The sequence below is a fragment of the Apodemus sylvaticus genome, chromosome 18 (genome assembly GCF_947179515.1).
Source record: "Apodemus sylvaticus chromosome 18, mApoSyl1.1, whole genome shotgun sequence".
Taxonomy (NCBI): Eukaryota; Metazoa; Chordata; class Mammalia; order Rodentia; family Muridae; genus Apodemus; species Apodemus sylvaticus.
Window position 1 is genome coordinate 45,654,372 of NC_067489.1, and position 27,587 is coordinate 45,681,958.

Below are 27,587 nucleotides of genomic sequence, written 5' to 3' on the forward strand. Positions count from 1 at the left end.
ATGTATCATTGTTTCAGCAAAGGAAATTTGGTAACTTTTAGTAAATGTTTCTTATGGGATGAGTGTTGACAGAGGCCAAGAAACACTGGAAGAATGACAGAATCACAGATTTGTTACAGTAACAGGAAAAATTTCCTTACTAAGAAACCTTTCATTTCATAAGTAAGAGCAGTTCTGTGGCCTGCCAAACAGCACAGTTGGGACAGATAAAACTGGTTGTGGAGTCTAGGTTTTTAGTCTAGTCTAGAGCCTTTCTCATTTGACCAAAGCTGTTTCAGAGAAAAGAAAAAGGAGGAGGAGGAAGAGGAGGAGGAGGAAGAGAAGGGGGAGGAGTGGAAGGAGGAGGAGGACAGGGAGGAAGAGGAAGAAGAAGATGAAGAAGAAGAGGAGGAGCATGGCGGGCAAGCAGAGAACATGAAGAAGGCGCAGTGGACCAATGGCCTGTCATGGCTTGGGAGTGCCAGTGAATGCAAAGACAAACAGTGGCAGTGAACCTACTTAGGAGACTGTTGCTTAGTAATTGGGTAGACTTGGAAAAATGAGGGAAGACTGAGGCTAATATGCTGTCTGTTCACGAGTTGTGGGATGGAAGAGGAACACTGTTCAGTTTCCGAAGGGAAAAGGAATGGTGGATGTCAGACAAGGGAGCAGTATAGGAGGAGAGGGGAATGGGACTGGAGAGAGAATTCAGTTTGTAGAGCGCTCGCCCGGCAAGCATGAGGCCTTGAGGTCCATCCCCAGTACAACGCTAGGCGGTGGCCTGCTGCAACCTCACATCCTGTGTGTGACCCCAGTACTGGAGAAGTAGAACTGGGTAGAACCCTGGGACTTGACGGCCAGCCTTGTTAACTTGGGTAACCTCTAGGCCAATGAGAGGCCCTGTCTCAAAACACAGGGTGGATGGCACCTCTTAAGAAATGACTCTCAAAATTGTCCTCTGACCTCTAGCCTGCATGCACATCTACATGAACATGTATGCATACACACAAAAGACAAATTCAGAAAGCGACACCCCGTACAAGTACAAGGAGAGGTGATTTGAACATTCCCAAGAACGAGGGCTCGGGAAGGTGGATCCTTGGATATTTACACAGTAGTTCCTTTACTTCCACAGGAAGTTTAGACTGTCAGGTCTTTATTCGCAGCCTCCCTGGCACGGGATCTTCTACAGAACTCAAGTAGCCAAGTACTTGAATTCATGGCCTTCCTGTCTCAGTCTTCCAATTAGTGGGATAATGGTGTTCAGTAACATATGCGTCCCCAGACTACCTTTCGATCCTATGTAACACTGTGCTGTGGGACCTGACATTCATAACGTCCAAATGGGAACCCCTGGGTATTTCTGGTGTTCTCCTATCTACCATGTATGCTGGGAAAACAGGGGCTCTCTGAGATTGTCCCATCCCCCCATCTCCTCAGGATTAATCCATTTCGATGAGTGATTAGTGTCTGGTCTGGAGTCAGTCCTTTCTCATTCCTTTCTTTTCCTCCGGTACCTCCTACTTTCATCTTCCCTTAAGTCCATGCTTACACAGTCGCCAAACTGACCATGCGGCTTCCCTGTCAGATTCCTTAACTGCACTTTGCCAACCCAGCATGGAGGGTTGACCAGGCAGCCCAACTCCCTAGCATGTCATCTAAGCCCCACTTGAACAGAACCATGCTCTCTTGACATGTCTTTCTAGCGCCATCTTCCGGTGTCCCCATGCACGCTTCACGCTCTGCTTAGTTTAAAATGTGTGTTCATTTAAATCCTGCCCAGCCGAGGCGTTGCCCCCTACCACCACTCCACTGTTCCCTGCCAACAAAGTGTTACTGAGATGTGTACCTTGCCTCACTCTCGTCCCCAGCCTGATGAGGACAGGATGGATGAGCACTGCCTGTGGAGTGGCAAAGTTCTTAGCACTTTACACCCTTACGTGTGTTCCCTTCTCGGCTCAGAGTCCAGCGGACACGGAACTGGCCTATTCTCCAGCACTCACGTCCGCTCCAGCCGCCAGTCGTTCCGACTGAATGTGTGTGATGCCTGGAACGTTCCATGACCAAAGGGCATGGACGGGATCTTACCTTGTGGACACAATACTCAAGCCTCAAAAGTCTGACATATTTAACAGTTTGCTGCTGTGATGCAGAGTTTAAGATTCCCTCGAGGTGGCATAACTCCTTTTAAAACTGTTTCCAGAAGGGCAGGGTCAGGTGGGACACACCCGAGTGGGACTAACTATGGATATCTTTGGGAGATAAGCCTTAAACTTATGTTAAAAAGGACTCTTTACTAATAAAATCAACAGGATCTGACTAGGCAAAGAACAGATATTTAAGTGAAGAGAAACTTATTTGAAATGGGAGATAACCACTGCCTTCCTTTAAGGTTTTCAGTCTGTCATCTGAAAGGTCTATAGGAATAGATTGGTGGGTTTATATTCATGTAGACAAGCATTAGAGGACCACGTTGTTTCTCCACATTACAACATTCTTTGAGCCGGGTGGTGGTGGCACACACCTGTAATCCCAGCACTCTGGGAGGCAGAGGCAGGTGGATTTCTGAGTTCGAGGCCAACCTGGTCTACAGAGTGAGTTCCAGGACAGCCAGGGCTATACGGAGAAACCCTGTCTCGAAAAAACCAAATCCAAAAAACCAAACCAAACCAAACCAAAAAAACAAAACAAAACAAAACAAAACAAAACAAAACAAAACAAAACAAAAAAAAACCAACATTCTTTGAATTTTGAGTTTATCACCAGTACCTCTTCTGGGAAGGAAGAACTTTCCCTCAGCTTCTGGTGAGGTCTATGTCTTCACAGGGACCTAGCCCACACTTTTCTTTTTTGAGTTTGACATAGAATGAAGTCTTTCTTTCATCTGATGCCGAACTAACATTCGTGACATGTTTAAATTAACCGATTATCTATTTCTTATTTAAAAAAAAAAAAACCAACACCTTTTAGCCTTTGCTTTTTATATACATTTTAATCAAAAGGCCTACTTATGGAAAAAAAAACCCTCCTTAATTTATATCAGACTTCCTTTCTTATATATTTAAATGGGGAAGAAGACTCAAATCCTTTTTGGTTGAACTGGAAAGTGATACTTATTTTTTTTAAAAAAAAAAAAACAAGAAATAAGAGTAAGATTATTTTTCTGTCCATGCATGACATGTGTGCATGCACATGCTGTGTGTGCATGAACATGTGTGGAGGTCAGAGGACAACTTTGTTGAATCATTTTCCCCTTCACTCATGTAGCCATCTTGCTGGCTCAAAGTAATACTTGTTTACATCAGCCCCACCCCACCTTTCCCCCTCCCCTCTCCTCATCTCTCTATGTGTCCCCAATTCAGATTCTCAGGCTGCCGAAACGTTCAGATGGACTTTAAGTCTAAGGAATGTGCTTGCGATGCCTGAGAAGGCGGGTCTACAAGATGCAGTAATGAGGATGGATGGGAGGACTCTGTGAGGGACAAAAGCACGGGGGTGGGCGACGCCCAGTCCTCTCCTCTCTGGCTTAGGTCAGAGTTCAGAAGAGAAGTGTGATGTCCTCACTGGGTCAACATCTATATGCTCTAGACATCTGGAAATGATCCGTGGGTCAAGACATAAACAGGAGGCTTTCTCTATCTGCAACACTTTCCCCGGGGGAAGCTGAGGGGTGAGCAGGAAGGAAGGCGGTTCTCCTTCTACCATCCCAGGATTGAGCTGGAGAAGGATGCAGCCTTCTAGAAAATTCTCAGCTGTCAATCTTTATTTAGCTCTGCGGCAATAGGAAGGGGAGGCTATCCTGATCTGTCTGCACAAGGCTCTCCTCCTCTCAGGTATCATTGAGAGTGGAGAGTCTGTGTCTCCGTCTTTGGGTAAATTATCCAACAGTTGCTTTGCAAGGGAAGCTGATGGTGTGCCGGATGGTAAAGCCACCAGAGCACCTATCCAACGTCGAGAGAAGGCGTCCATAGATAGAGGAGGTTGATTTACTCTTTTTGAGCCGTTATGGAGTTATTTGGCACCTTGAGAGCATTAATTTGCTAAGTGGATCACACTGGAGAGGATAATACGATGGACATGCTGGCCAATTCACCCGATTCTGAAGGAACTGGTTACTGGTTTTGCTTTTTTTTTTTTTTTTTTTTTAAAATAAATCTAGACTGCTGAAAGGAGCTGGAATAAATCAAATATTGATGAAAATGTTGCCTTTATCGTGTTTAGGTGAATGTTTGAAGTGTACTGTAGATACTTTAGTCAACTGCCCACACAGTTCTCACTGATTTCCTGGGATGCTCATTTGGTTAAAAAAAAACAAAAACAAAGACAGATTCAGTTCAACCATTGGCCTGAAGTTGGGGACCCCTATGGAGGAATTAGGGGAAGGACTGAAGGAGCTGAAGGGGAGGGTGATCCCTTAGGAAGACCAGCAGTCTCAACTAACATGGACTCCTCCCTGGGAGCTCCTAGAGACTGAGCTGTCAGCCAGGCAGCAGACAGAGCTGTCGAGGGCCCAGCACACATATAGCAGGGGTCTGCCTGGCCTGGCCTCAGTGGGAGATGCACCTAATCCTTGGTCTTGAGGTCCCAGGGAAGGGGGATGTTGGCGGGGATGGGGGGATGGGGGGACCCTCAGAGGCAAGGGGGAGGGAGAATGGGATAAGGAACTGTGTGGGGAGGGACCAGGAGGGGGCAACGACTGGGATGTAAATAAGTAAAATAATTAATGATAAAAAAAGAGGCACGACAAAACTATCAGAAAATCAAACAAGACAGAAAACAATGGAAGGCAGTGCCAGGATTTCCCCAGGATTTCCAGTTATCTGTGGATGAGATGGCTCCTAAGTCGGTCCTGAGTTCCTAAGTGCTGTCTTCCACAAGGGAAGACATGGGGAATCCTGAAGGCAGCCCGATGGCCAGCCTACGTCGAATATTTGTAAAACAGAGATGTAGTTTTTTTTTAATGTAGTTTCCGGACATAAATAACAATGACTTGTGGTTTGTCGGGTGCTTTTCAAAGAGCGGGTGTGGTGGTTATCCTCAGTCCTGTCAGGTGGAAGCTTACATTAATCAGTTCCTGCCTCAGTGGTTAGAGGGACAGCTGTGTAAGAACACACCACCTTCTCCACTGCAGCCGATTCGGTGTCAATGAGCCAAGGATGCGTCTTTCCTAATTCAGAATAATTACCTTTGAGTTTTCCTGCTCTGAGCCTTCTGAATACAGTTTTCGATTTGCCCTAAGGTACTTAGCTAGCTCTTCTTTATACCCAGCTCTCCTTTGAGGTCCCTTCCCCACTACTCTCCTAGGGCATCAGAAGAGGGTGGGGGAGGGTGCGTTGTGGGTCCGTGCCATGGGCAATTGAGGAGCTGGAGACCCATGTACACCTACGCAAACGGGGAGAAGCAGAAACTCATTTATTTGCTCTGTAAATCTGAATATAGCTCGCAAAAGATCACACTCAGCGCCACAAATACACGGCTCCAAATAATCAAACTCCCAAGACAGGAAAGTTGCCCCTAGGCCGTCAGCGAGCTGGTGCACATCAGCTAGAGTTCATAGCTTTCCCCTGTTCTGTCTACTTCCCCCTGAAGAAGTGCCCCCAGATAGGCCCACACCCTTTGTGTTTTATGCAGGCAAGCAAGCAGAGAGCTGTGAAATGCCATTTACTAGTAAATAATTTATTCCATCGCCCGATTCCATACGCCGGATTTGCTTCTGTGGGCATCCAAGTGTAAGAACTATGACTTTACTTTGGGTATGAGCTTCTTAAATAATACATTTTTAGCAGGTGAGATCTTTGTGTTCTCTCTGGAATTACTTTAACGAAGAAATGAGAGTTTAGGGCAATTGTTTTTAAAGACTAAGACATGATGCCAGGTGTGGTGGTGCGTCCATCCTGTCTCTTTACTCCCCCAGCACACCAGAGGCAGAGGCAGGCAGATCTCTGAGTTTGAGGCCAGTCTGGTCTAGGGAGTAAGTTCCTGCCAAGTCTGCTGGGATTACACAGAGAAACTCTAAAGAGAGAGAGAGAGAGAGAGAGAGAGAGAGAGAGAGAGAGAGAGAGAGAGATTAAGACAATAACTAGTCTTATAACTATCAGTGTCTGCAGGGGCACAGTGGGCCTTCTTTCTGCTCACCACCGAGCCATCGAGTCAGGAGGAAAAGGAGGTCAGAGGCACAGTCTGTAGATAATTACTCATCCCCCAGGGACATATTCTCAGACACCAAGGCTGAGGGAAAGCCACCAGACACACTGGATTCTAGCAGCATGTCCTAAAGTCCCAGCTACTTTTTAAAGGAGTCCTAATAGGGACAGAACCACCACAGGTATCATGGAGAGAAACTGATGCAGGTCTATGGTTTTTGGCACGAAGGCTCTTGTGCTTAAGACACCACTTATCTACCCTAAATTAGAGTAACTTACTGGGGGTGACAAGACTGCAAGCTGGGAACTGGGAATCCCTCCCCTCCCCCAACCCCAGGCCTCTCTTGTACCAGGTACTCATATGTGAATGGAGAAATGTTTGCTTTCCTCTGAGCCTTTCTTTTTTTCTTTCTTTCTTCCTTCCTTCCTTCCTTCCTTCCTTCCTTCCTTCCTTCCTTCCTTCCTTCCTTTTGATGATAATTCTGTAATTTTATTTATGTATAGAAAACTTAGCAGTGTATATTCAACTCAGTTTAGTGGCAAGTTCTTCAGCCTTTGCCTTTTCGGGATTGGCAATGCAAACCACAGATTTAGGACCAAGCACACTGCCTCCCCAGGAGCGGCTGATCTCATTGCACCTGTCCTTGTAATATGGGGTCCTATATTACATATAGATCCTATAGATCCCCTCAGCTTAGCCAGAGCACCCGTAGAGTTATCCCACGGGAAGGCAACAGTGGTGCACGCCCTCCTGTGGAGCAGCCACCGCAGCTTGGCTGGTCCCTTGATGACGCAGCAGGGAGCCCCTATCTTTCATCACAGGGCAGGCAGGAAGACCACCGGCTCAATGGGTTCTACATCATGGACGATCACCACCAGCTGAGCCTTCTTGTTCTCCACCAAGGTGGTGACTGCATTGAGTCCTGCTTGAAGGTCTGGCAGTCTCTTGGTTGGGATGCTCTCTTTGCCAGCAGCTGTCTTCTCAGCACGGGGCCAGTAGCCTTTGTTTCTCCTGCTTTATCTCTGGCCTGCCCTTGTGGGTAAGCTCAGGAAGCTGGGAGCAGTTTGCTGGTCCAGGGCTTAGGCTAACTGGTTAATGGCAGGAGGTAGTACTCTGAGCTGCCTACAGAGGAAGCCTCGTTGCCTTATGTACCGGGGACATTTAAGAAGCAAGTGAGATCTCTTTTGGGGAGCGCGTCCTGCCCCATGCTGGAGTCCTTAGGCCTTTTCTCAAATAGGATTCACTATCTTTTGGCCTTCCGTTTCTTCACAAGGACAGGGGCTGGGGCTGCCTTCATCCTTTAGACATCTTGCTCTGCTGGAGCAGAACTTCCTCATGAATTTTCTTTTGTTCTCTGCCTCACAGGAAAGAAGTCCAGAGCCTGTCACTGTTTGGCAATCAATCTTTCAATGAGTTCATCCCTATCCCCTGCTTTTCAGGGATAGGGTCTTGCTATGTAGTTTAAGCTGCCCTTCAACTTTTGGGGTACCCCAGACTGGCCTCAAACTCCCAATCTCTTACCCTTGCCTCCTGATTTGGGGTATTGTGAAGCTCTACCGCCACAACTGACTATATATAAAGTTCTTGTGGCCCTCACTCCTTAAAAGCAATATTTCAGAATAAAAGGCTTCAGGTATGAAGTCTTTACTTTTTCTTCATTCAATTATTTGAGCAACAAGATCAACTGAGGAAGTTCTTATTTTATGAAGCAAAAGAAAGTGAGCAAACAACTGCTATTGGGTAAACATCAGAAGATGGGCAAAAAAAAATGTGAAATATCGACATTTTCTGTATTAATGGCTGGTGCGGGGTCTGAAGCATCCCAGAGAGCAGGAGATCATTTATACAGTAGTTTTTCAACGACGCTTTGGGGAAAGCCAGTTCTAGATTCCATCAGAGTCTGCTCGATCATGAGTATTCACCCGATTACATCATTGGCTTTTGCCGCCAATCTTTCTTCAGTGAAATGCTACGAGGGATGCTCTCTGTGTGCATGCAATGTTCTATGCATTGTGGGGGCCGCAGAGACAACAGCTGGCATTAAAAAATGTCCCCCATTTTCTTTGTACTCACACCAGGACTACAAAAATGGTAATGGCACACTCAAGTTTGTACCACCAACAAATAATAAGATGACAATATGCACAGTACGGAATCTGAACTTCTTTCCTTTGGAATTTCTCTGGCAGGAGCTATGGTAACTCTATTTTTACAGTAGGCAGACTGATTGATTCCAGGTCTTCCATCTGTTTCTAGTTGATAAAAGCTTTAACTTCAAATCTTTTTTTAGATACTAGGCTAGCTGATAATCTGGCCGTAAACAAATGGGGATTTGGACTGAGAGCTGCCATTTCTTTGGATAAGGTATTTTATGCCAAGAGATGATTATAGACCACCTACCAGCTTAAGGGACTGGTGTGGTGAAAGTCACAGAAAACATGTTTCTCAGTTGGCAAGGATTTTTTTTCCCCCATTACCATCTCTCTGTGGTTTTGGTAAAACCCTGGCCATTGTGAAACCCATCAAACCCCTTCTTTATGAGCTTACCAAGTTCATATGTCTTTCTATATCTGAATTAGATACATGGCACTACAAAAACATGAATGAAGTGGAGTATTACCGAGACATCAGTTCACTAATGACTACAGGAACAAAAGAATTCCCGAGGAGCTAACTCTCTATAGGAAATAAGGGAGAGGGTCTGAAAACCCAGGTCCAAGTTGCCCATATGCAGCTTGTTAGAACACTGCCTGGTGTCAAGAGGAAGATGAAGGGTTAACAGGCCAAGACGGAGACTCTGAGGAAGGTGAGTGAGAAGGCCCGTCCTTGGGTATGTGATAAGTAGGCTAGAAAGATGAGGGACCGGGCTCTGGGGTAGTAATTGCAGGCTGGCTGGCTCCCCAAGTCTCCTGAGGGACACGAGTAGCAGACACTATTGTTCTTTCAGATAGCCTTGTTCCTAATGCAGCAGCTACCTGTGGCAGACTAAACTGTAAGTAAGGACGGCTGCTAACAAGAAGAGACCATCGAAGACTAGGCCATCGACAGAGGCTAAATACAAAGCAAAGGCAAAAATGATCTCGGTGGCTGGGCTAGAGTTAACTCTGCCATGGCAAAGCTCCAAGCTGTGACACCTGTGGGGTTGGAGGATGGTTAACACCGGTCAGGAGACAGGGGACAGCCAGGGCTGGAGTCAGAGATGGCCAGGGCCAGGATTCAACTGCTCCGAACTGGATAATTCAAAACGGCATGTGATTATTTCTTTGGTTGGGCTAGGGGGCGGACAAGCACACATTATAAGGTCCTTCCAGTGACTTGGGCCAAGAAAGGCCTCAGCACTGTAAAAACAAACTGTATCATCGTGTCAGCAGCTCAGAGGCCCCGTCTTATACTAGAACACCCACGGAAACTGCTCAGGAAGGTCAGGGTTCGGTAAGCAGATAAGGGTCAAGGCTCCTGCCAGTTGGGCTTAGGTTTGCCTGTTTCTCTCCTGGAAGATATACAAAATGTTAACCCTCCGTTCGTCAGCCTCGAGGGTGTTCCCAAGCGGACACGCCCTAGGCTTTGTGCGCTCAAGCCTGGGAGAGGGGGCTTTACCGGTTTTGACCTTTGGAAGAAGTGGCCCCTTTTTGCCAACATGTATAACAACCATAAAAGTCGCCTCATTTGGGCCTGGCAGTTTTGGATTCCTTAGGTTAACTCCTACTCTTAGATACCTTTAAAAAAAGTATATGCAGTTCTTGGCAATTAAAAAAAATCATATATACATATATATATTTGCTGTGAATATATAATAAATAATACATTGCCTTCAAAATCAAAAGTTGGAGATAAGGTTCTACTATGTAGCTCATTCTGGTTTTTACTCCAGGTGTTACCCAGGCTGGCCTCAGACTCTCAGTCCACAGCCTGCCTCCTTCTCCAGAGTGCTGGGATTACATAGGTGTTACTGCTTTTTAAACCAATACTTCTACAAATTTTATTAGAAAAGTAATTTTCAAGTATTGTTTGGTTGAATATAGTCTTAAAATATGCCTGAGAGAGTTTGTGTGGCTGTAGTTTAAATATTTTCATAATAATCTTTGGAGACAGTTACTTTTACTGTCATTTCTCTGTCTACATTTTCTCATAGCCACACGTGTGTTGTGAGATGAGTCTGTGCTGTGGCTTACTACAACAGTGGTTCCCAACCTGTGGGTCCCGATAGACTGCCTTGGGGGTCGGACCACCCTTTCAAAGGCTCACACATCAGATACCCTGAATATTAAGTATTTAAATTATAATTCATAACAGTAGCAAAATTATGGATATGAAGCAACAACAAAAATAATTTTATGGTTGGGGGTCACCACCACATGAGGAACTGTATTTATGGGTCACAGCATTAGGAATGATCAGAACTGCTGTATAGAATGCTCTTTCCTATTATAATCACAAGATTGACTTGCCAACCAGACCCCTGTTTCTTGAAAGTGCTTTTATTCCTCAAAGGCAATATATTCTTTTAAAAAGAGAAGTATTTTTTTTATTTCGTTCACTACCTTTTCTTTAAAAAAATTAAAAAAACAAAAAACAAACAAAAAAAAATCTCAACCCAAATTTGTTTAAATTCTCCCACATCTCCCCCTGCCTTACTGATAGAATGTGCGGATTTCTCTGATTTTCCAAGCTTCGATGGGCTCTCAGGAAACCATTTTGGCAGCTCCCAGTTCCTGTGCAGTGTCAGTTTCTGGACCCAACAAGGACACGTTCAAAAACGGCCCACAGAGCAGAGCTCGAGTCTTAGTACTGAAAACTTGGCCTCTGTTTTCTCTCCCCACTTTCAACTACAGCGAAACCCCACCCGAGGCAGCATAATCTCGAGAATCTTCTAATGAGGACAGCTCTCCTGCCCAGGACTATCTAATGGCCGCACTTCCTCTTGGGCCTTCTCCGTCTTTGGCAACAGAGCCCGCTATTACTTTGAAAGCCCTGCAAAGGAAGTGCTTCCATTAACTTCCAATTTATTCCTTTCCTATTGCGATTCTGAAATGAGGAAAGAGGAACGCTAAGAACAGAATTTTAATGTAATTCTTCAATTGAAAAGATTTGTTCCTCTGACAAAACCTTGCTGCTGGGGAACATTCGCTTTATTAAAAGGGAACCTGTCAGAGAAAGAAAAGCCATTCCAACTACAGGGGGAATGAACAGAGTTTTCTGTGGAGGATCCATTCCAGAGCGGTTGTATGAAAAATATTTGTGTATGGGATGCCTTTTTCTAGTGACTTCTGTTGTGATTTTAGATGTGTGTTTTTGGAGCAAAGACTTTTGCTTCAATATGTCACTGTGAAAAAAAATCACATTAAGGGACTCGAAATTCTCATGCCAAGCACTAGTTTGAATCTGTCAACATGTCTTCTCCGTGCACCTCACATCTCTGGTGCAACGTTAGTCAAGTGAACCAGGAGTTGGAAATGATTTCACACATGCGCTCGCTGTAAAGTGCACACAACATAAAATATACAACAGAGCTAATTTTCTTTTGCTCTCCCTGCCCTCACGAAAACGTGACCGGAATGCATATCACCTGGGCCACTTCTCCACACAAACGCCCCTTCTCCTTCTCCTATGCTTTCAAAATGGTGGCCAACAGTCCTGATTTGCGTTTGGTTGCAAAGTCCTTCAAAGTGCGGCTTACCTTCTCCAATAACTGATTGTGAAAAGCTAAGCCCTCTGTTTGATAAGAATAACATTTGTAGCGCCCAGGATACCAGCCAAGTTCATTGTAAACGATTTTCAAAGTTTTTTCTTCAATGGAAGCTTCCATTGCAGTCAGCCTTTTATCAGCTTGGCAAATCCGGAACTCAGAGGGTTTAGGTCTAAAACTAAAGCTATGGATTGTCCTTTCAAAGGTCTGTTGCTAATCTGCTAAGTGTACTTGGAGCAAAATGTCAGTTGCTGAGGAGAGGTAAATTTACCATGGAGCTAAATGAAATTTAATCTCTGAGGCATTTCGCATGCATGGGCTCTGCAGCTAATTTTGACTTTTATTTTTCAAAGAGGGATCTAAAACTTACAGACACTTTAGGACCTCAATAATATAGTTCCTGCCTGTGCTTAAGCATGTAGTATTATTACGGACTCTATTGTGATATCGATATCTTTATAATTGGAGTAAAAATTTCGTATACTTACTCAAAAAATGTCGTCCATCCAGTTTCGTCACTTTTGGTGGCTAAGAGCCCACTGTTGCCATGGTAAGTAAACAAAACCAGTTCCAGACCCTGAGCAGTCATGCTTTTCAGACACCCGTTGGTGCCTATGGTCAACCATATCACCTGGTTATCAGGAGACACCACCCGCACCGGCATCCGATTCGGATCCCTTCGGATCCGGAGGGTGTTCCCATTGCTATCGGTTACAGCGGTGACGTCGTTGTCGTTGCTGTAACTAAAATTATACAGGTAGTCACCCGTGACCAGGCTCACGGTGTACTGGTGAGTACCATTGATGTCAAAGATGTAGAGCTCTTGATCAGTCGGAGAGGCAACTTCGTAAAAGTTCATGGAGTTAAGTAAAGGTTTATTCTTTGACACGGCCCGGATCCGGATATTTCCCAGATCAGCAATGTACAGCGTGCCGTCTGGCGAGGCGGCGAGGGAGGACGGCGCGTTGAGTTTGGCATCTTTGGCGTAGCCGTCTCCGCTTTGGTAGCAGTCACAGTTGGCGTCATTCTTGCAGTCACATTCCGAAGGTATCCCCGCCACTAAGGAGATCTCCCCGTCTGTCGTGACCTGCCTTATTCGGTTGATCTTCTTCTCATCCGTTTCTGTAATGTAAAGGACCCCGCTGTAGGACACGGCGATGGCAGTGGCCGACTCCAGGGTCGTCTGAACTGCATGCTTCCCCACGGGGTATTCCACGCCGGGGACCTGACAGTGCATGGGCCGACCGGCGGCGATGCGAACTTGACGGTTTTCGGTGATCTGTAAGACTACGTTATTATCCAGGACGTAGATGGAGTTATCCATGGGGTTAATGGCAAGATCGGTGGGCCATTCCAGACGCACCTTAGGAAAGAAATGACTTGGTTAGTCAGTCACTAAGCTGCAGTTAATTTGCTAGAAGAGTAAAGTAGGCCATTTAGGGAAATTAGCCTTAATTTGATAAACTGTTTTAAAATTGTTTTCATTTCAATATCCATGGTCAAACAAACCTAAAATTTTGGAGTGCAGAAGAATACAGGACCTAACATCTTATTTAAGAATGACATGGGTGCATGGGAAGATTTGCTGGTTTTAACCAGACAACAAATGCACTTCTATGCAACGAGTCAACAGATAATGCTAAGATATGAACACATGCGGTCCTTTTAGTAATAGCAGCCAAATGTCAGGACTTCGTAGGTTATGAATACATTAGTGTTCCATTGTGTTCTCAATCAGGCCAATAGTTAAGTTCCTCAGCCTAAATATCAGCCCCTTGGGACTAATCATAGTGTGTTTTCTCTTGTACTCCAGGAGCCCGTGCAATCAAAAGATTAGGGCTTTAAGCTGTTTTGTTCTTTTTGGAGTATCTGCATGCTGCTACGTTAGTGGGATTTTATTACACATGCTTAGCATTTCTTAGCACTAATTGTTCTGTATCTCACTGAATTCATCCAATGCAGACTCACAGAGGACTATCCGTTTAAACAGGACAGTGGTGTCCTAGCCACTCCCATCCCTGATAGATGGAACTTAATATGGTGCCACCACAGACAGATCACTGACAGAGCAGATGGAGTCACTCAGAAGCAAGACAGAAAGCTTGGCTTAGCACAGTACCTGGCTGATATGCATGCTAGTATCACAGGTTAAAGGTCGGGCTGACGTGAGGTCATTGGAGCCCAGGAGAGTTGATATGATTCCATTTTGGTCAACCTTTCTGATCATGGTCCCATCAACAAAGTAGATCAGTCCATTCTTATCGATCGCCATTCCTTTATTGACAAGAAGTAAGCATTACTATTATTTTTCTTTCATGATTAATTTTGATTAAACCCTTAGGCCTAGTGACAAATTCAAAGTTTATCCCTGGTAATAAAATGGATGTGAGGTAGCGGGTTAAAATTGCTGATTGTAAAATCTTAAGAAAAGATGGGGGAAAGAAAAATCTCCCGCACAGGCATTTACAATTCAAATACATTTATATAAAGAAACACAACAAAGAATTCAAATCTCGAAGGATCTCTATCAAGTGTGAGAACCTCATAGGTATGGAACCTGTATGCTTCAAATATGAAATAATGTCTACAGTCCCAAGGCAGGCTGTACATTATAGAGACAGGCTTAGATTCTATTAGAGTCGACTTATAGTCATGACGTTCTTTCCAACAAAGACAGATCTGCACTGAGGTTAGTGTTTAGCTGACCTTCTTACAATGAAATTTGCTATTATGAATAATTCAGTATAGCAAATATTTTTTTTTCCAGCCCCTGCTCACATAATCCTCCCTGGTTGTAATGAAAATCAAAAAGTTTCCAAACCGAATGGCATTGTAGCGGATGGTGTAAGACTTGTGCGAGGAGTCAATCTTGACTCCTTTAAAGCTTTTATGGCACAGGAGTTTTAGCCCATTACCTCCCCAAATTCCTCAGAGCAAGCAGTTTTTCCCATGGCATAGAGACAAAAGTTGAACAGCTCTGAAGTGGGGGCGCATTAACAGGGTTGCTTAGTGATGGTTTTTACAGAGGCCTGGGACTCAGTCAGAACAAGGAAATTCCAGGACAATGAAGGAGTCTGAAGTTTAATAGGACGTGACGTGAATGAGAGAGTGTGTCTTCAGTCTTTCAAAAGTTGAAAAAAAATGTACGATGAGTTCTGTTTTTAAAAAGTCCAAAACCTTATATTTACTATAAAAAGAAAAAAATCAGCCTAGCTTCTAGCAGTTACATGCGAAATGGCTTTTAAAACAGTAGATGTGATGCAGTTTTCTAGAACATGGTGATAAAATGTTAGACTCACCATTAAGCAATCAGGAATTAGATGGATTTTAAATATAAAAAATATAATGATTTAATATAAATATATAAACATAATAAAATATAAAAAGTAAAAAGGAAAGCCAATCTTTTCCAGTACCTTTGGGGCTCATGAGTGTCGCTTCCACAGCCTTCCCTCCGTCCCCACACCTGGCCTCGTCAAAGGGAAGACACTGTTCCCCGGTTCCGGCCACCACTTCAGCATTTTTAGTCAGGTCTTTGGCTCCCGTGAGTGATTTCGGCCGATAGATTCTGCGGGTATTAGTATCGGAAACGTACAAATCTCCGGTGACTGGATCCGTAGCCAGGTAGTATCTGTGAGCTGGGTTGCTACTGTAAAAAGATTCATATGCAAATATTAGGAGAGCGCCACTCCTTGTACGCAAACGAAAAGTGAAATAACACAGCAGGGCTCCAGTGCTTATGAACTGGAGCCCAGTGTCACAGGCTAGACCAAAGGCCAGGGCCAGGGATAGTGACACAAGAGACTGTGATGTGATCTGAGGTAGCAAGTCTCTGACGTGAGGTATGTTTTGAGTCTGTGATATTTTTCTTTCTGGATTGGTGCTGAGGACGCAACAATTTCTTGTGAGCCATTAATTTAATTTAATTGTTATTGTGTTCTATGGTTTATGTGTGTGGACGCTTTGCCTGCAAATATGGGTGTGTGTACCACGTGCTCGCCTGGTGCCTCAGAAGGCCAGAAGAGGGCATCATATCCCTGACTGGGGTTGCAGGCTGTTGGGAGATGAAGAATCAATGGTGGGTTCTCTGAGAGAACAGGGGCTCTTAACTATGGAGTCAACTGTCCAGTCTCTACTCACAGCCATTGTTAAAAACAATTGACTTTGGAGTTTTGCTGGAGCCTAAAACAAAGAAGCAAGTTCTCTCCATATCCCCCCAGCGGACGGATGAAGTTTACTCCTGGGAAAGACTGACTTGAATGATGACCTGACTACTGTTAGGAATCCTCACTTTCGCTTTTGCTCTAAAACCACCACAAATGCTACCTTGCATCATGGCCACCTTAGTTGCTCTGTTACAATCCAGGAAAGCAAATGGTGCTGAGACAATCGTAAGTGAGATTACACATTCAAAGGCAGAAGGCAACACTGCTTCTTAGGAATATGACTTTTAGATCGTGTGCAAATATAGTTGTTCTAGAAAAGGCTAAAAAGAGTTTAAATTACTTGGATTTTCAGGGAGGATGGTAAAGATGGGACCCACTACATAATACGTATCTTGATAATGAGCTTGGTTTTTTATTTTCTCTCTCCATCTCACCCCCTCCCCATTCTCTCTACCTTCCATCTCTTCACAAGAGTCATAGTCTTAGTTACCATTATTTCCTATCTGAATATCTGTGAGATTTGACTGTATATATGAAGTCTCATCAACACGGCTGCCTAAGCATGACCTGAACAAGGATGGCACCACTAGACATGCTAACATAACATGGGAAAAGCTCATGAGGCTGGGATCAGGAGAAATAATAGTCTTCCCCAGGGAAGTTGGTTACACACACACACACACACACACACACACACACAGACCACCACCACCACCACCACCACCACCACCACCACCACCACCAACAACAACAATTAAGGAAATAGAAGTCACTGATTTTAAAGAATGCAAGGAGGAATTCATATGAATTTGGAGGGTGGAAAGAGAAGAGGGAAATGATGTAATTATATTATAATCTCAAAAAATATTAAAAACATGTAGTATAAGCCTAACATGAGCATTTTAATTATAAAAGTGTTGTAAGGTTTTCCATGTTGGATGATATTAGGGCAGTGGAAGGCCTGTGAGTGGACAGGAAAGGGGAGGCAGAGCTAAGAGATGGGGAGACACAGAGGCCTCAGGATAGAGGTTGCAGGTTGGAGAACCAGGATGGCTTCTGACGTTTGTCTGTGTGTTTTCATAAGGTTAGAAATATTGGGATAGAGTTTTATCACTTTTAATTGGCTCTGGAATTACTGTATTGGCATCTCGTAACTGTGTTTATAATATGCATAAATCTACTTGGCTAACTATCAAGTTGTAAGAGTCATGCTTCTACCAGGTAACTGGATGGCGAGCTGGCAGACTGTGGGTGTGGGGCACTGTGTGATAGGGAGATGAACTCGGGGTCCCCAGCCAGAGAGATGGCTAACAGAGGGACAGCCGAGTGAGATGGCCTAGCGGAGGCCCTATGGCCCTGCAGGGTCCGAGAGTTTGCGGGCATAGAGACCAGCAGCTCCACAGAGTTGGCAGTGGCAGGTGCCCAGGAGTGTGGTCCAACATGGGGGGGGTAGTTGGCAGGACGGGCGTTCTTTGTTAATATTTCCTGCAACATAAAAGTGCTATAGCAGACTTTTTATTACTCATTATGTTAAACTGTTATGAAACAATTCTCATTTGTTAATGTTCTTTTCAATTAGTTTTTCATGCACGTGTGTGTATGGGTGTGTGTGTGTGGGTGCGTGCGTGCGTGTGTGTGTGTGTGTGTGTGTGTGCGTGCGTGCGTGTGTGTGTGTGTGTGTGTGTGTGTGTACTGATGTGTGTGTGTGTGTATTGATGTGTGTGTGTGTGTGTGTATTGATGTGTGTGCTTTCTAATGTCTGCCTCTGCTTTTTTTTTTTTTTTTTTTGAGACAAGGGTCTCACTGAATCTGGAGCTTGGAAGGTCAGCTAAAAGAGCTGTCCAGGGAGGTCCTGAGACCCACCTGTTCCTGCCCCGCCCAGTGCCAGAGGTCCAGGCATGTGCAGATGTGTCCGGTTTTCACATGGGTGCTGGAGCCTTCATCCCAGGCTCTCCTGCCTCCACAGTGAGCAGTTTTCCTTCTGGTACCACCCCCAGCCTCATGGCCTTTATAAGTGGTGAACGTGTGCACTTGAGTCTAAGAGGCTTTTCTTACAGTAACAGGTTATAATTTCTACCAATGTTTCTCCCACTGCTAGGGGAGCATAGAAGGCACACAGCAAGAATTCACTATTCTTCATATTTACTCTTGACCCATGCATACTTTTTAATGACTTCCTTCATTTTGCTATATTAGATTTTGGCTATCTGAGTGTCGGCAGCCTACTCTCCAGCCATGAGCATGAGGTTTCTTGGTGCAAAACTAATGCACCGTCAAGGCATGAGCTGGGCTTTGATTGGCACCACAATCATCTACTTGGGTGTTAAAGGCATCATGTCCATGGGGGTGGGGAGCTGGGGTTAGATCTATTGGATAATGCATCTCCTACAGTCCTCAACAGACAGAGGCTTCATTTTCTGTTTTCTTTTGAGACAGGGCCTCATCCTATAATCTGAGGCTGGTCTTGAACTCACAACGTAGCTGAACCTGGTTTCAAACTCAAAGTGTACCTCTCTCTACTTCTGCTGTGCTGGGATTACAGTGTTCTGAAGACACAGACACATTCGAATCAATCAGCACAGCTTTTTCTGAGGAGTCTCACTGTGCACACCATTCTGTTTTCTAGAACAGCACGGATGAGTTCATGGTCCAAGAGTGAAGGCACAGTCTCAGCTGCTAAAGGATGGCTACGCCTCAGACCCTAGTGTCACATAGGTGGGAAACATCTCTACAGAAGTTCCAAAATAGAACCAAAAGGATACCACCGCTGACATGACAACATGGATGGGGGGACATTTTAGAAGGTCTGACACATAGATGGAGAGTTACAGGCAACCAATGGAGGGAGGAGGTGAGGGAGGAGGGAAGAGGAAGGAGGGAGGGAAAGAATAATATGGATATATCAGTTTTCTCATAAATAACCTCTCTGACAGGTTGTTTAATCCCAAGTGGTCAGCTCTAAACACATGTGCATATGAGCTACAGTGTATGGACTCAGTAGGGTGCACACACACACACACAAATATACACACACATATACACACAATAATAATAATGAAGTCACAAATTTGAGGGAGCACTGGAAGATGTAGAAATTATGTAAATATAGCACTCACGTATAAAATTCTATAAACAAAATGAAATATCCACCTCTACTGGTCCCCACCCCCCCACAAATAAAAATCAAACAGGATAAAAGTGAATTTGGAAATTTTTAGTTGACAGACAGATGATAGAGGAGTTCGGAATCACATACACAACAGGAGTTTGACTCAAGATCATCTGATTTTAAGCCTGAAGTGCTCCCTGATAGGGCGCGCTAGAAGTTGTTTTCTAGTGGCCCAGAGGTCATCGAGGGGCTGGCGTTTTGGTGCAGAGGGGCTGTGAGCTTCAGATGAGAAGTGCATCTAGTATGTAATCCGCAGTCATGCTCACTGGAAGCTGTCTGCAGCTGGCCACAAGGCACAGGCATTTACAAAGACCATGTTTTGGTGGAAATCTGTGTTCAGCCGGAGAAACAGAGAGCGTTTTGTGGGATTGACTGTCTAAGATTTTGCTGTTTCAGAAGGGTTTAAAGTGACAATCGTGACTAATAGCAAAAAGCAAGGAAGTGAACTCAAACTCTGTACACTGCATCTTGACTCAACTCATCCAGGATGACCTAGATGCCATTATCAGGACATCTTCCCTCCCTATAGCCTTGTTGACGGACACAGATGCAGGGGCAAGGGCCGGCTGGTTACACTCATTTATTTTCCCATAATTCAGCCATCTTAGATGAGGGAGACACTTGTGGAGAATGGCAGGGAGAAGACACACTAATAACTCTTCTATCTTTTCACTTGGAAGCCGTGTCACAGTTCTTAGCTTACAAAGCAATAGAAGAAGCCCAACAAATTTGTTTTTGTTTAAAAGCAACACTGCCTAGTTCATGGTAACCAGAAGACTGGGTGACCGGGACACTGCGATCACTTAAAAATCTTAATTTGGAACTTAAGGAATTTGAACTGGGGTAAGACAAAATTTATTCTCTTTCTAAAGTAGTAAACATCAGAGGGGGGATGTTTAGAATATCAAATAGAAGCCCATTTTATAATCACTCTAGTATTACCACATAAGTAAAATATCCAATAAGGAGTATAACTAAACATAACTAAGGAATTTTATTTCATAGAATATTTTAGAAGTACTTAAGAACTTGGCATGACAGCATCCTATTTGAATCTTTAAGTAATAAGACTATGTCTTAATATTCTTGGCCAGTATTTTTATTATGGTTTCCATTAGTATAATTAATGACAGTTTATGGTGCACGAGGTACGGGAAGAGGATATTCTATATGTACGGAGTCGTCTATAATTGACGGAGCCATTCCTTTATGTAGAATTAGGCACATTTTGAGATTTCCTTTCTTCCTACTGCTCCCGAGTTACTTATAACCGCTGCCACACAGGAAAGAGAGGCTGTAATGAAAGGCAGGCTAGCGAACAGGAAGACATTTCTGACAGGAGTTCATTTCCTTCCTTCTGCCATTATTTCCTTTTATTTATTTATTTATTTTTCTTCTGGGTTTTTGAGACAGGGTTTCTCTGTGCAGCCCTGGCTGTCCTGGAACTCACTCTGTAGACCAGGATGGCCTTGAACTCAGAAATCTGCCTGCCTCTGCCTCCCAAGTGCTGGGATTAAAGGTGTGCGCCACTACTGCCCAGCAATGTCTTTCTTCTTGTACTGAGGATTGAAAGGAGGGCAGACAAGGTGAGCGCTCCTTGGATGGGCCACGCCCAAGCCTTTCATCCATTTTTTATTCGGAGAGGGTCTCAGTTGACTTACCCAGGCTGACCTTGAACTCATGCTGTTCCTGACCCAGCCTCCCGAGTAGTTAGGAACACAGGCCTGGGTCGCTGGGCTCGGACGCAATTTCATAAAAATAAGGAGGCGCTAATGAATTGAAATATTTTGATTTTTTCTCAGGTCATTTCAGATAGTTATTAAACACACATTAATTTCATCGATGTTGTCATTATCTGTTTAATGAATGTGGCTTAAAAACTTTGTACATTTCCCTACCTTTTTGCCTTTCCTTTTTTTTTTTTTTTCCTACTCACTCTGTAGGGGAGGGTGGTTATAAATTTGCAGTGATCTGGTGCCTCGGCCTCCCAAGTGCTGGGATCAGAGGCATGTGCCACCAGGTGAGATTCTCCCTCATCTTTCTGACTACACAGAAGGTACAAGCTCTCCACTGTCTGCCTTCCTGTGGCTGATTTCCGAAGCTTTCTCTGTAGGCATGCTGAGTCCCATGGTCTGGTACTTTAACTTTCTAAGTGAGCTTGTCATGCACATTAATATTCCTCAAAGCTCACTTTGAACATGCCACTTGTTCAGAACCCTAAACTACGTCCCCACTCTGAGCCATTTATTTTCAGCAGCTCAGCGCAACCCTCAGCAAGCTGACCATAACTGGCTTCACCCTGCTGCTGCGACCCCCACGAATCCCTGCTTTATTAGGTAGGTCTGATTACTCTTGGAGTATCTTGCTTACTTTGTCTTAGACCCCAGTATATTTATTTATTCTCCACTGTTTTCCTACCCCATGAATGTCTTTCTTCTTGCTGTCCTGATCAAGCAGATTTTGTTAGATCTAGCTCTAACATCAACTCTTCCTGGAAACTTCCTTCCTCTGACGTATCTCCCAGATTTTTTTTCCTCCAAGAAAAAAAATGGGGCAGTCATAGATATGACACATTAAAAAATAATAGTGGTGATGGTGGTTGGTCACATAGAAGTCTAGTTTGCTATTGTAGGCGAGTTTCTGAGATTACCATTCGTCAATGTGTCTGGTAAGTAGGGACTGATCATTTAACACTGTTAGTTTTAATGTTCACGAGTGGCGATTCACAACCTAAAGGTCCTGCCCCGGTGGCATAGAAAGGACATGTAGAAGCTCAAATGTGGTCAGAATGACATGGGGAGGAAGTGTCAGAGGACCAGGCAAGAGGGGTTGCAGTAACTGTCACTGCCAAATGCCAAGGAGTGGTATATACTGACTTGATATTCTACGGCAGTACACAGAGCAACAAAAGTCCAAACAGATTCTTTTTCTCAGAGATGGCAGATGTAGATAACTTGCAAAATGACTGAAATAAGTCTAGCCTCATTTTTGCATTTGTAGGAAATCTCCCTATAGAACCCTAGCCCTGGGGAACGTATTAAAAATGGTAGAGAGGAGAGAACATGCCCATGAGAGGGGTTGTTCAAGTCTCTGTTTCACGTCTCTTAGTTGTGTATCCTGGGATGGGACGTAATGTCTTCCATCCTCCGTCACCTCACGTGAAACGTGAGGGATTACTGTGTGGCTCTCTAATAACATACAAAAAGTAGCTGGCACGGTGCCTGGCATATAATAGGCCAGCTTGTTAGAAGGCAGGCTTTCACAGTCTTTTCTGTATTGCCCGCAGCGTTTTCACATGCCGCTATCTGTTCTTCCTCTTCTTTCCACCGCTACAGAGACAACAAGCAGGAAAGTGTTGATATTCTGTGGGGGCTTCTCAAAGTACGCTCAGCATTCTGGGGAGACTCGGTGTTAATCTTTAGCATGTGGACTGGGCCATGTAGCTGAAAGTGTAAGATCAATAGAGAATCTCAGGGAAGGGTCCTGGGACCGGGCCTGGGTTTTCTGATCTGCCGCAGTTATATACATCTGTCGGCAGGACTCCGCTTTTTGCTAGCTGTCTATCTCTACAGTGGTTTCAAGTGAGTTATATTGACCTACGCATCTAAGATATGTGATGTAAAATACCGCTGCCTTTTAAATATATCATTGCATTAGATATTTTAATGGCCACACTAGATCTTGCAGCATGTCTAACCCTGGCTTTCACTAGCTTTTGTTTAAAGCAGTTTAAAGCTTCTTCTGTGTTTTTTTTTTTTCCCCCTCCTGCCTTTAAAGAGTGGCTGTTAGAAAACTATTCTGACAAGGTTTCACTGTATGTAACGTCTTCAGGCAAGTATACACATCAATGGGATATGAAAACTTTTGGGCTGATAGTACTCTATATTCATCTTTAGCTTTGAAGAAAGCCTTTCTCCTCATAATAATGGCACAAAAAACCATTGCTTCTTGAACCTAGTAACTCTTCCAATTTGTGAAAATTAGAAATTACAGGCCGAGATAAACATAAGAGGGTGCTATAGAGGAGAAAGCTTCCAAGTTCAGCAGTATGTTCATTTTGACCAGATAGATATATAAGTTTATAAAATTTGCCAGGTGCTGGTAGTGCATGCCTTTAATCCCAGCCCTAGGGAGACAGAGGCAGGAGGCTCTCAGAGTTTAAGGTCAGACTCTGCTACAGAGTTAATTAGTTCAAGGACAGCCAGGGGTACAGAGAAACCCTGTCTCAAAACAACAAACAAGCAAACAAAAAAATTTAGCATAGTACTGTATTTTCAGATTTTTTTCTTAAGTTGTTTCCCAAACTAAAACAGCTTTGTGTCCAATGAGACATGATTTGTCCTGGGTACTGGTCAAATTATACTACCTCTTTAAACTTTGCTGTGTTTCAAATTTTGTTCTGTTTCAAAAGGCTTAGGTTACATAAGTCAGTAATTGCACATTTGAATTCTTTGTGACAAGACTTTTCTTTTTAATGAACCGACTTGAAAATATTTCTAAAATTCTATCACACAATATATTTTGCAATAAGTTATATAATTGTCCAATTAGGCAGTTGTAATTCCTTAGATGTTCTGTGATTCTGAGTTTCCTCTTAAGATGGTGTTATTAAAAAACAATTTCAGAGAGTCACATTGAAACATAAAAGAGGACATTGGAAAATATGCAAGAACCTTTAAGCAGGATGCTTACCTATGTCTAAAATCTTTATTTCTTGGTGGAAGCAGATATAAGAGAGGTAAAAAAAGAAAGAGTTAGAAAAGGCTTCTGAAATACAATGACATCATAGTGGGGTTTAATTACTTGTATGGAAAATTGCAAGCTGAGGAAACACTGGTAATGAACTTTGTAGGCAAAATCTTATCAAACTGCTGTCAGAGCTGGTGGGTTCTGACAATCACACTTAAATCACGACAAAGGCATGCCGTCTTTACTATCTGCATCCTGGCTACTGAGTGGGCTGGCCCAACTGAATGCTCAGTATATCCTGTTTGTTACTATCACAGTTTGGTTCCAGAGAAGACATCTTAGGCCACCGTTTCAGCCACTGTGAAATAAAAGATGGATTCTTGTGCTTCGTATTTATCCTAAGGACAATTGAAACGATTAAAAGTGTGTGTGGTTTTACCTTCAAGATCACCAGGATGTTTTCCATATTGGACTGCTTTCTGCTCTTTCTCACATTAATAACGCTATGTATTGTTGACCTTCTCTCTCCAGTTAAGGACTAAGTTCTTTCTAGGGTGATTTTTAAATGGTGGGGTGTATGCTTCAATAAATAAATCAACATATCACATCCAACTTCGTGTTTAAGGGTATGATGATTGTCTCAGACGAAAGCCCCCAATGGAGGAAAGACATACCTCAGTTCTAAAACGCTGGTCACATTCCCAGAAGGGAATATCCGCCGCACGTAGTTGAAATCCCCTACGTAGAGACTGCCGTCGATGCCACAGGCTAGGGCGACAGGAGCCAGCAGCTTGTTCCCATCAGCTTGACCATTGCAACTTGGACATGAGATGCTCCGCCTCCGACCATTACCCATGATGCTGCTCACCACCGGAGGCTGCTGAGAGATGAACTGATTTTCCCCATTTCCTTTGTACAGTATCCCTGAAAGAAAGCACACACGTCTTATGATGGAGGTGGGTGATGATAAACAAACAGGTCCCCTAGAAATCTCAGCACAGTGCACTGTCTTTCTGACTTAGAACTGGAAACTTGACACTGCTTACGGAAAGATTCTATCTACTTACTACCTAATAGAAGATATCACATAATGAGTCACACAGTACATTTCAAAAGTACTATTTGTTATGAAGGGAAAGACTAGTGAGAGGAACAAATGGCTAAGAGGAGGAATTCAAAACATAAGTTCTTTTTCGTTTTTGTTTTTGCTTTTGTTTTTCTGAGACAGGGCTTCTCAGTATAGCCCTGGCTGTCCTGGAACTCATTCTGTAGACCAGGCTAGCCTCGAACTCTGAAATCCACCTGCCTTGGCCTCACAGAGTGCTGGGGATTACAGGCGTGTGCCACCACACGGCTAAAACCCACATTCTTAACACAAGTGATTCTCAATCTTGGCTACACACAGAACAGTCTGGAGTGCAGTAAGAAATACTGTGGGCTGGTCCTTACCCCAAGACATTCTGATTTAATTGCTCTGGGTGCAGCCTTAGCATTTAGAGTTTTAAAAATTCTCCAGGTGATCTTAATGTGCAAGTGAGTTTGAAAACCATGCTCTACATAATATTCTCTAGGGAACAGAAAGTTTGTCTAATTGTTAATCAATGTGGAAAATATTACAAATTAACCTGATTAATAAAATGTGCCCTGGGATTATGAGTTTCTTACGAATTTACTATGAGTTTTTTTTTTAAAGTTAAAAGATACTTTATGGAAACAAAGTTAGAAAGTATTTATTTATAGGTAAGAACAAGATACCTATAATAAGGTATATTTATAGCCTTTTTGACTCTACCGTACTGTCAATGGGCAGTCTTGCTTCACATTTATGTGATGTAAATTTTACACACACACACACACACACACACACACACACACAATGAAACTGATGCAGAAGGTAAATTTGTTATTCAAACTGAACTCTGCTTTAAGGTCTGAAAGTGTCAATAATTTCGCAAAGACAAAAACACCAGTCTGCTCGGTAGTGGGCTTCTCGTTAGTGGGCTTCGCTGAAAATGTGAGACCAAAAAATTCCCAAGGAATATTCTGTATTTTCCCAGTAAGAAGCTAGATTTGAATTGGGACTTAATTTTGGTTTACTCCACTGTTACCCCATGCGGATCGATGGCTTGAGTCTGTTACCCACAGGCTTGTCAGCTGTTCCTGTCCCATGAATATTTTATGACTCTCCTCAATGTATTATTATCTGTATAAACCACTTACTGCTCTGGCTTTAGAGCAGTATATATTGTATTTATTGGGCTTTCTATGCTTCAAAGTAGTTCTCAGAGCTAATGACCATGCTTTGTAGCAGATAGACCATTAAAAGAATAATCTTGCGAAGGTACAAACAGAAAACTCGAGAACATGATTTTTCCTCCACTTTGGGATAATTTGAAAGTGAAGTGATCAGAATAATTACTTTCCCCTTATAGCTCAGTACATTTTAGGTGCACTTTGTGATTACTTTTTTTTTTTTTAAATACCTTGCTATTTGGGTGATGTAATAATCATGGCCAATTTACATAAAGAAATCAGGAATGATAAAACAGGTTTATTCAAATTTGAGGGAAAATAATTTAAATAAGTCTGGATCATAACAAGAGATGAGATATGCTTTTTGCCTTGCATATTCAAAGACGACAAGGATGATACCTAAGATTTCTTCTTTCTGTGATTACATTATTTGACAATTATGGAAGCATAATTTCCGGGGAGAGTTGGTTCTGCATTTTTTTCTCGGAAGAGAGCCATGAGCCAGCCTGGTGCTCTTCTGCATCTGACTGATGCAATGACTTCGGGTGGCCGCCCTTCCCTTCTCCAGTACAGCACAACAAAAGGGTTAGCATTGGAGTGTTTGTTTCACTGTTTTGGAGGTCTCAACCAACACCTGTGCCCCCTAGGTCTCTGTCTCCACGTCTGTGTCTATAACTCACCCAACTCGACACAGTCACAAATCGTTTATTCAATTAGACAGGTGTCACTCTGGACAGTCACCACTTGTCAGGCTGTTCTTGGATACAGTTTGAAACTACAGTCAGTTCCCCATGGGACTTAGGTGACCTCACATTTTAAAGTAACGTATTTTAGAACACAACAGTTTTTTGAAAGACAGAAAATGTGGCAGTTCACTTTTGAAATCTGACCTGGAACTTTAATGAAACACCTCCTCCCTATTATTCTTGTTTGGAACATGCATGTTTATGTATATTTATATTATTTAACCCCATACAATATCTATATACTTCTAATCCTTCTGAATGCTATTATCAAGTAACTGAATAGTGTTGAGTTACTGGAGTCCTGCTGGGGCTTGGTGCCTATATTCTCCCTGTGGCTTTACAAAGAAATCTTGTTGTCACTTGCTTACGCAATTTCTTTATCACACTGTATTTTCATTATCACTAAAATAAACCTAGAACAGTGTTCCCAAAGGTTTGTGAAGGACTCATGCAAGAATATGGGAATACACAGAGAACATATGAAATATAATTTTAAATAATTTAATCAGGAGCAGCTCCCAGTATGGTTGGCGCATGCCTTTGCATTTTGAAAGACCACGATTCAGCTTAGTATTACTCACAGGACAGACTGAGATTACCATCACTTCAAACAACACTGATGGCTCAAGGGAAGCTTGGAGTTAACATATGGCATGTTCTCCTTGGTTAGGACTCCCGTTTTCTCCTTCTTTTTTTAAGTTTTAAAGTTTTCCAGATAGCGCCAAGCTGTCTACGCAGCCAAGGACGACCCTGCT

At 43.4% G+C, this 27,587-nt stretch overlaps 1 protein-coding gene across 1 annotated transcript in view; it reads right to left on the reverse strand.

Annotated features, from left to right (window-relative positions):
* The window catches only part of Tenm3 (teneurin transmembrane protein 3), a 614,692-nt gene that overhangs the window by 34,905 nt on the left and 552,200 nt on the right, over positions 1-27,587 (reverse strand). Inside the window, exons 21-24 of the mRNA XM_052162320.1 lie at positions 24,508-24,757; positions 15,226-15,458; positions 13,929-14,083; positions 12,298-13,172 (exon numbers count right to left, since the gene is read on the reverse strand). Of these exons, the coding sequence (XP_052018280.1) occupies positions 12,298-13,172; positions 13,929-14,083; positions 15,226-15,458; positions 24,508-24,757 (1,513 nt within the window). The remainder of the gene's footprint in view (positions 1-12,297; positions 13,173-13,928; positions 14,084-15,225; positions 15,459-24,507; positions 24,758-27,587) is intronic.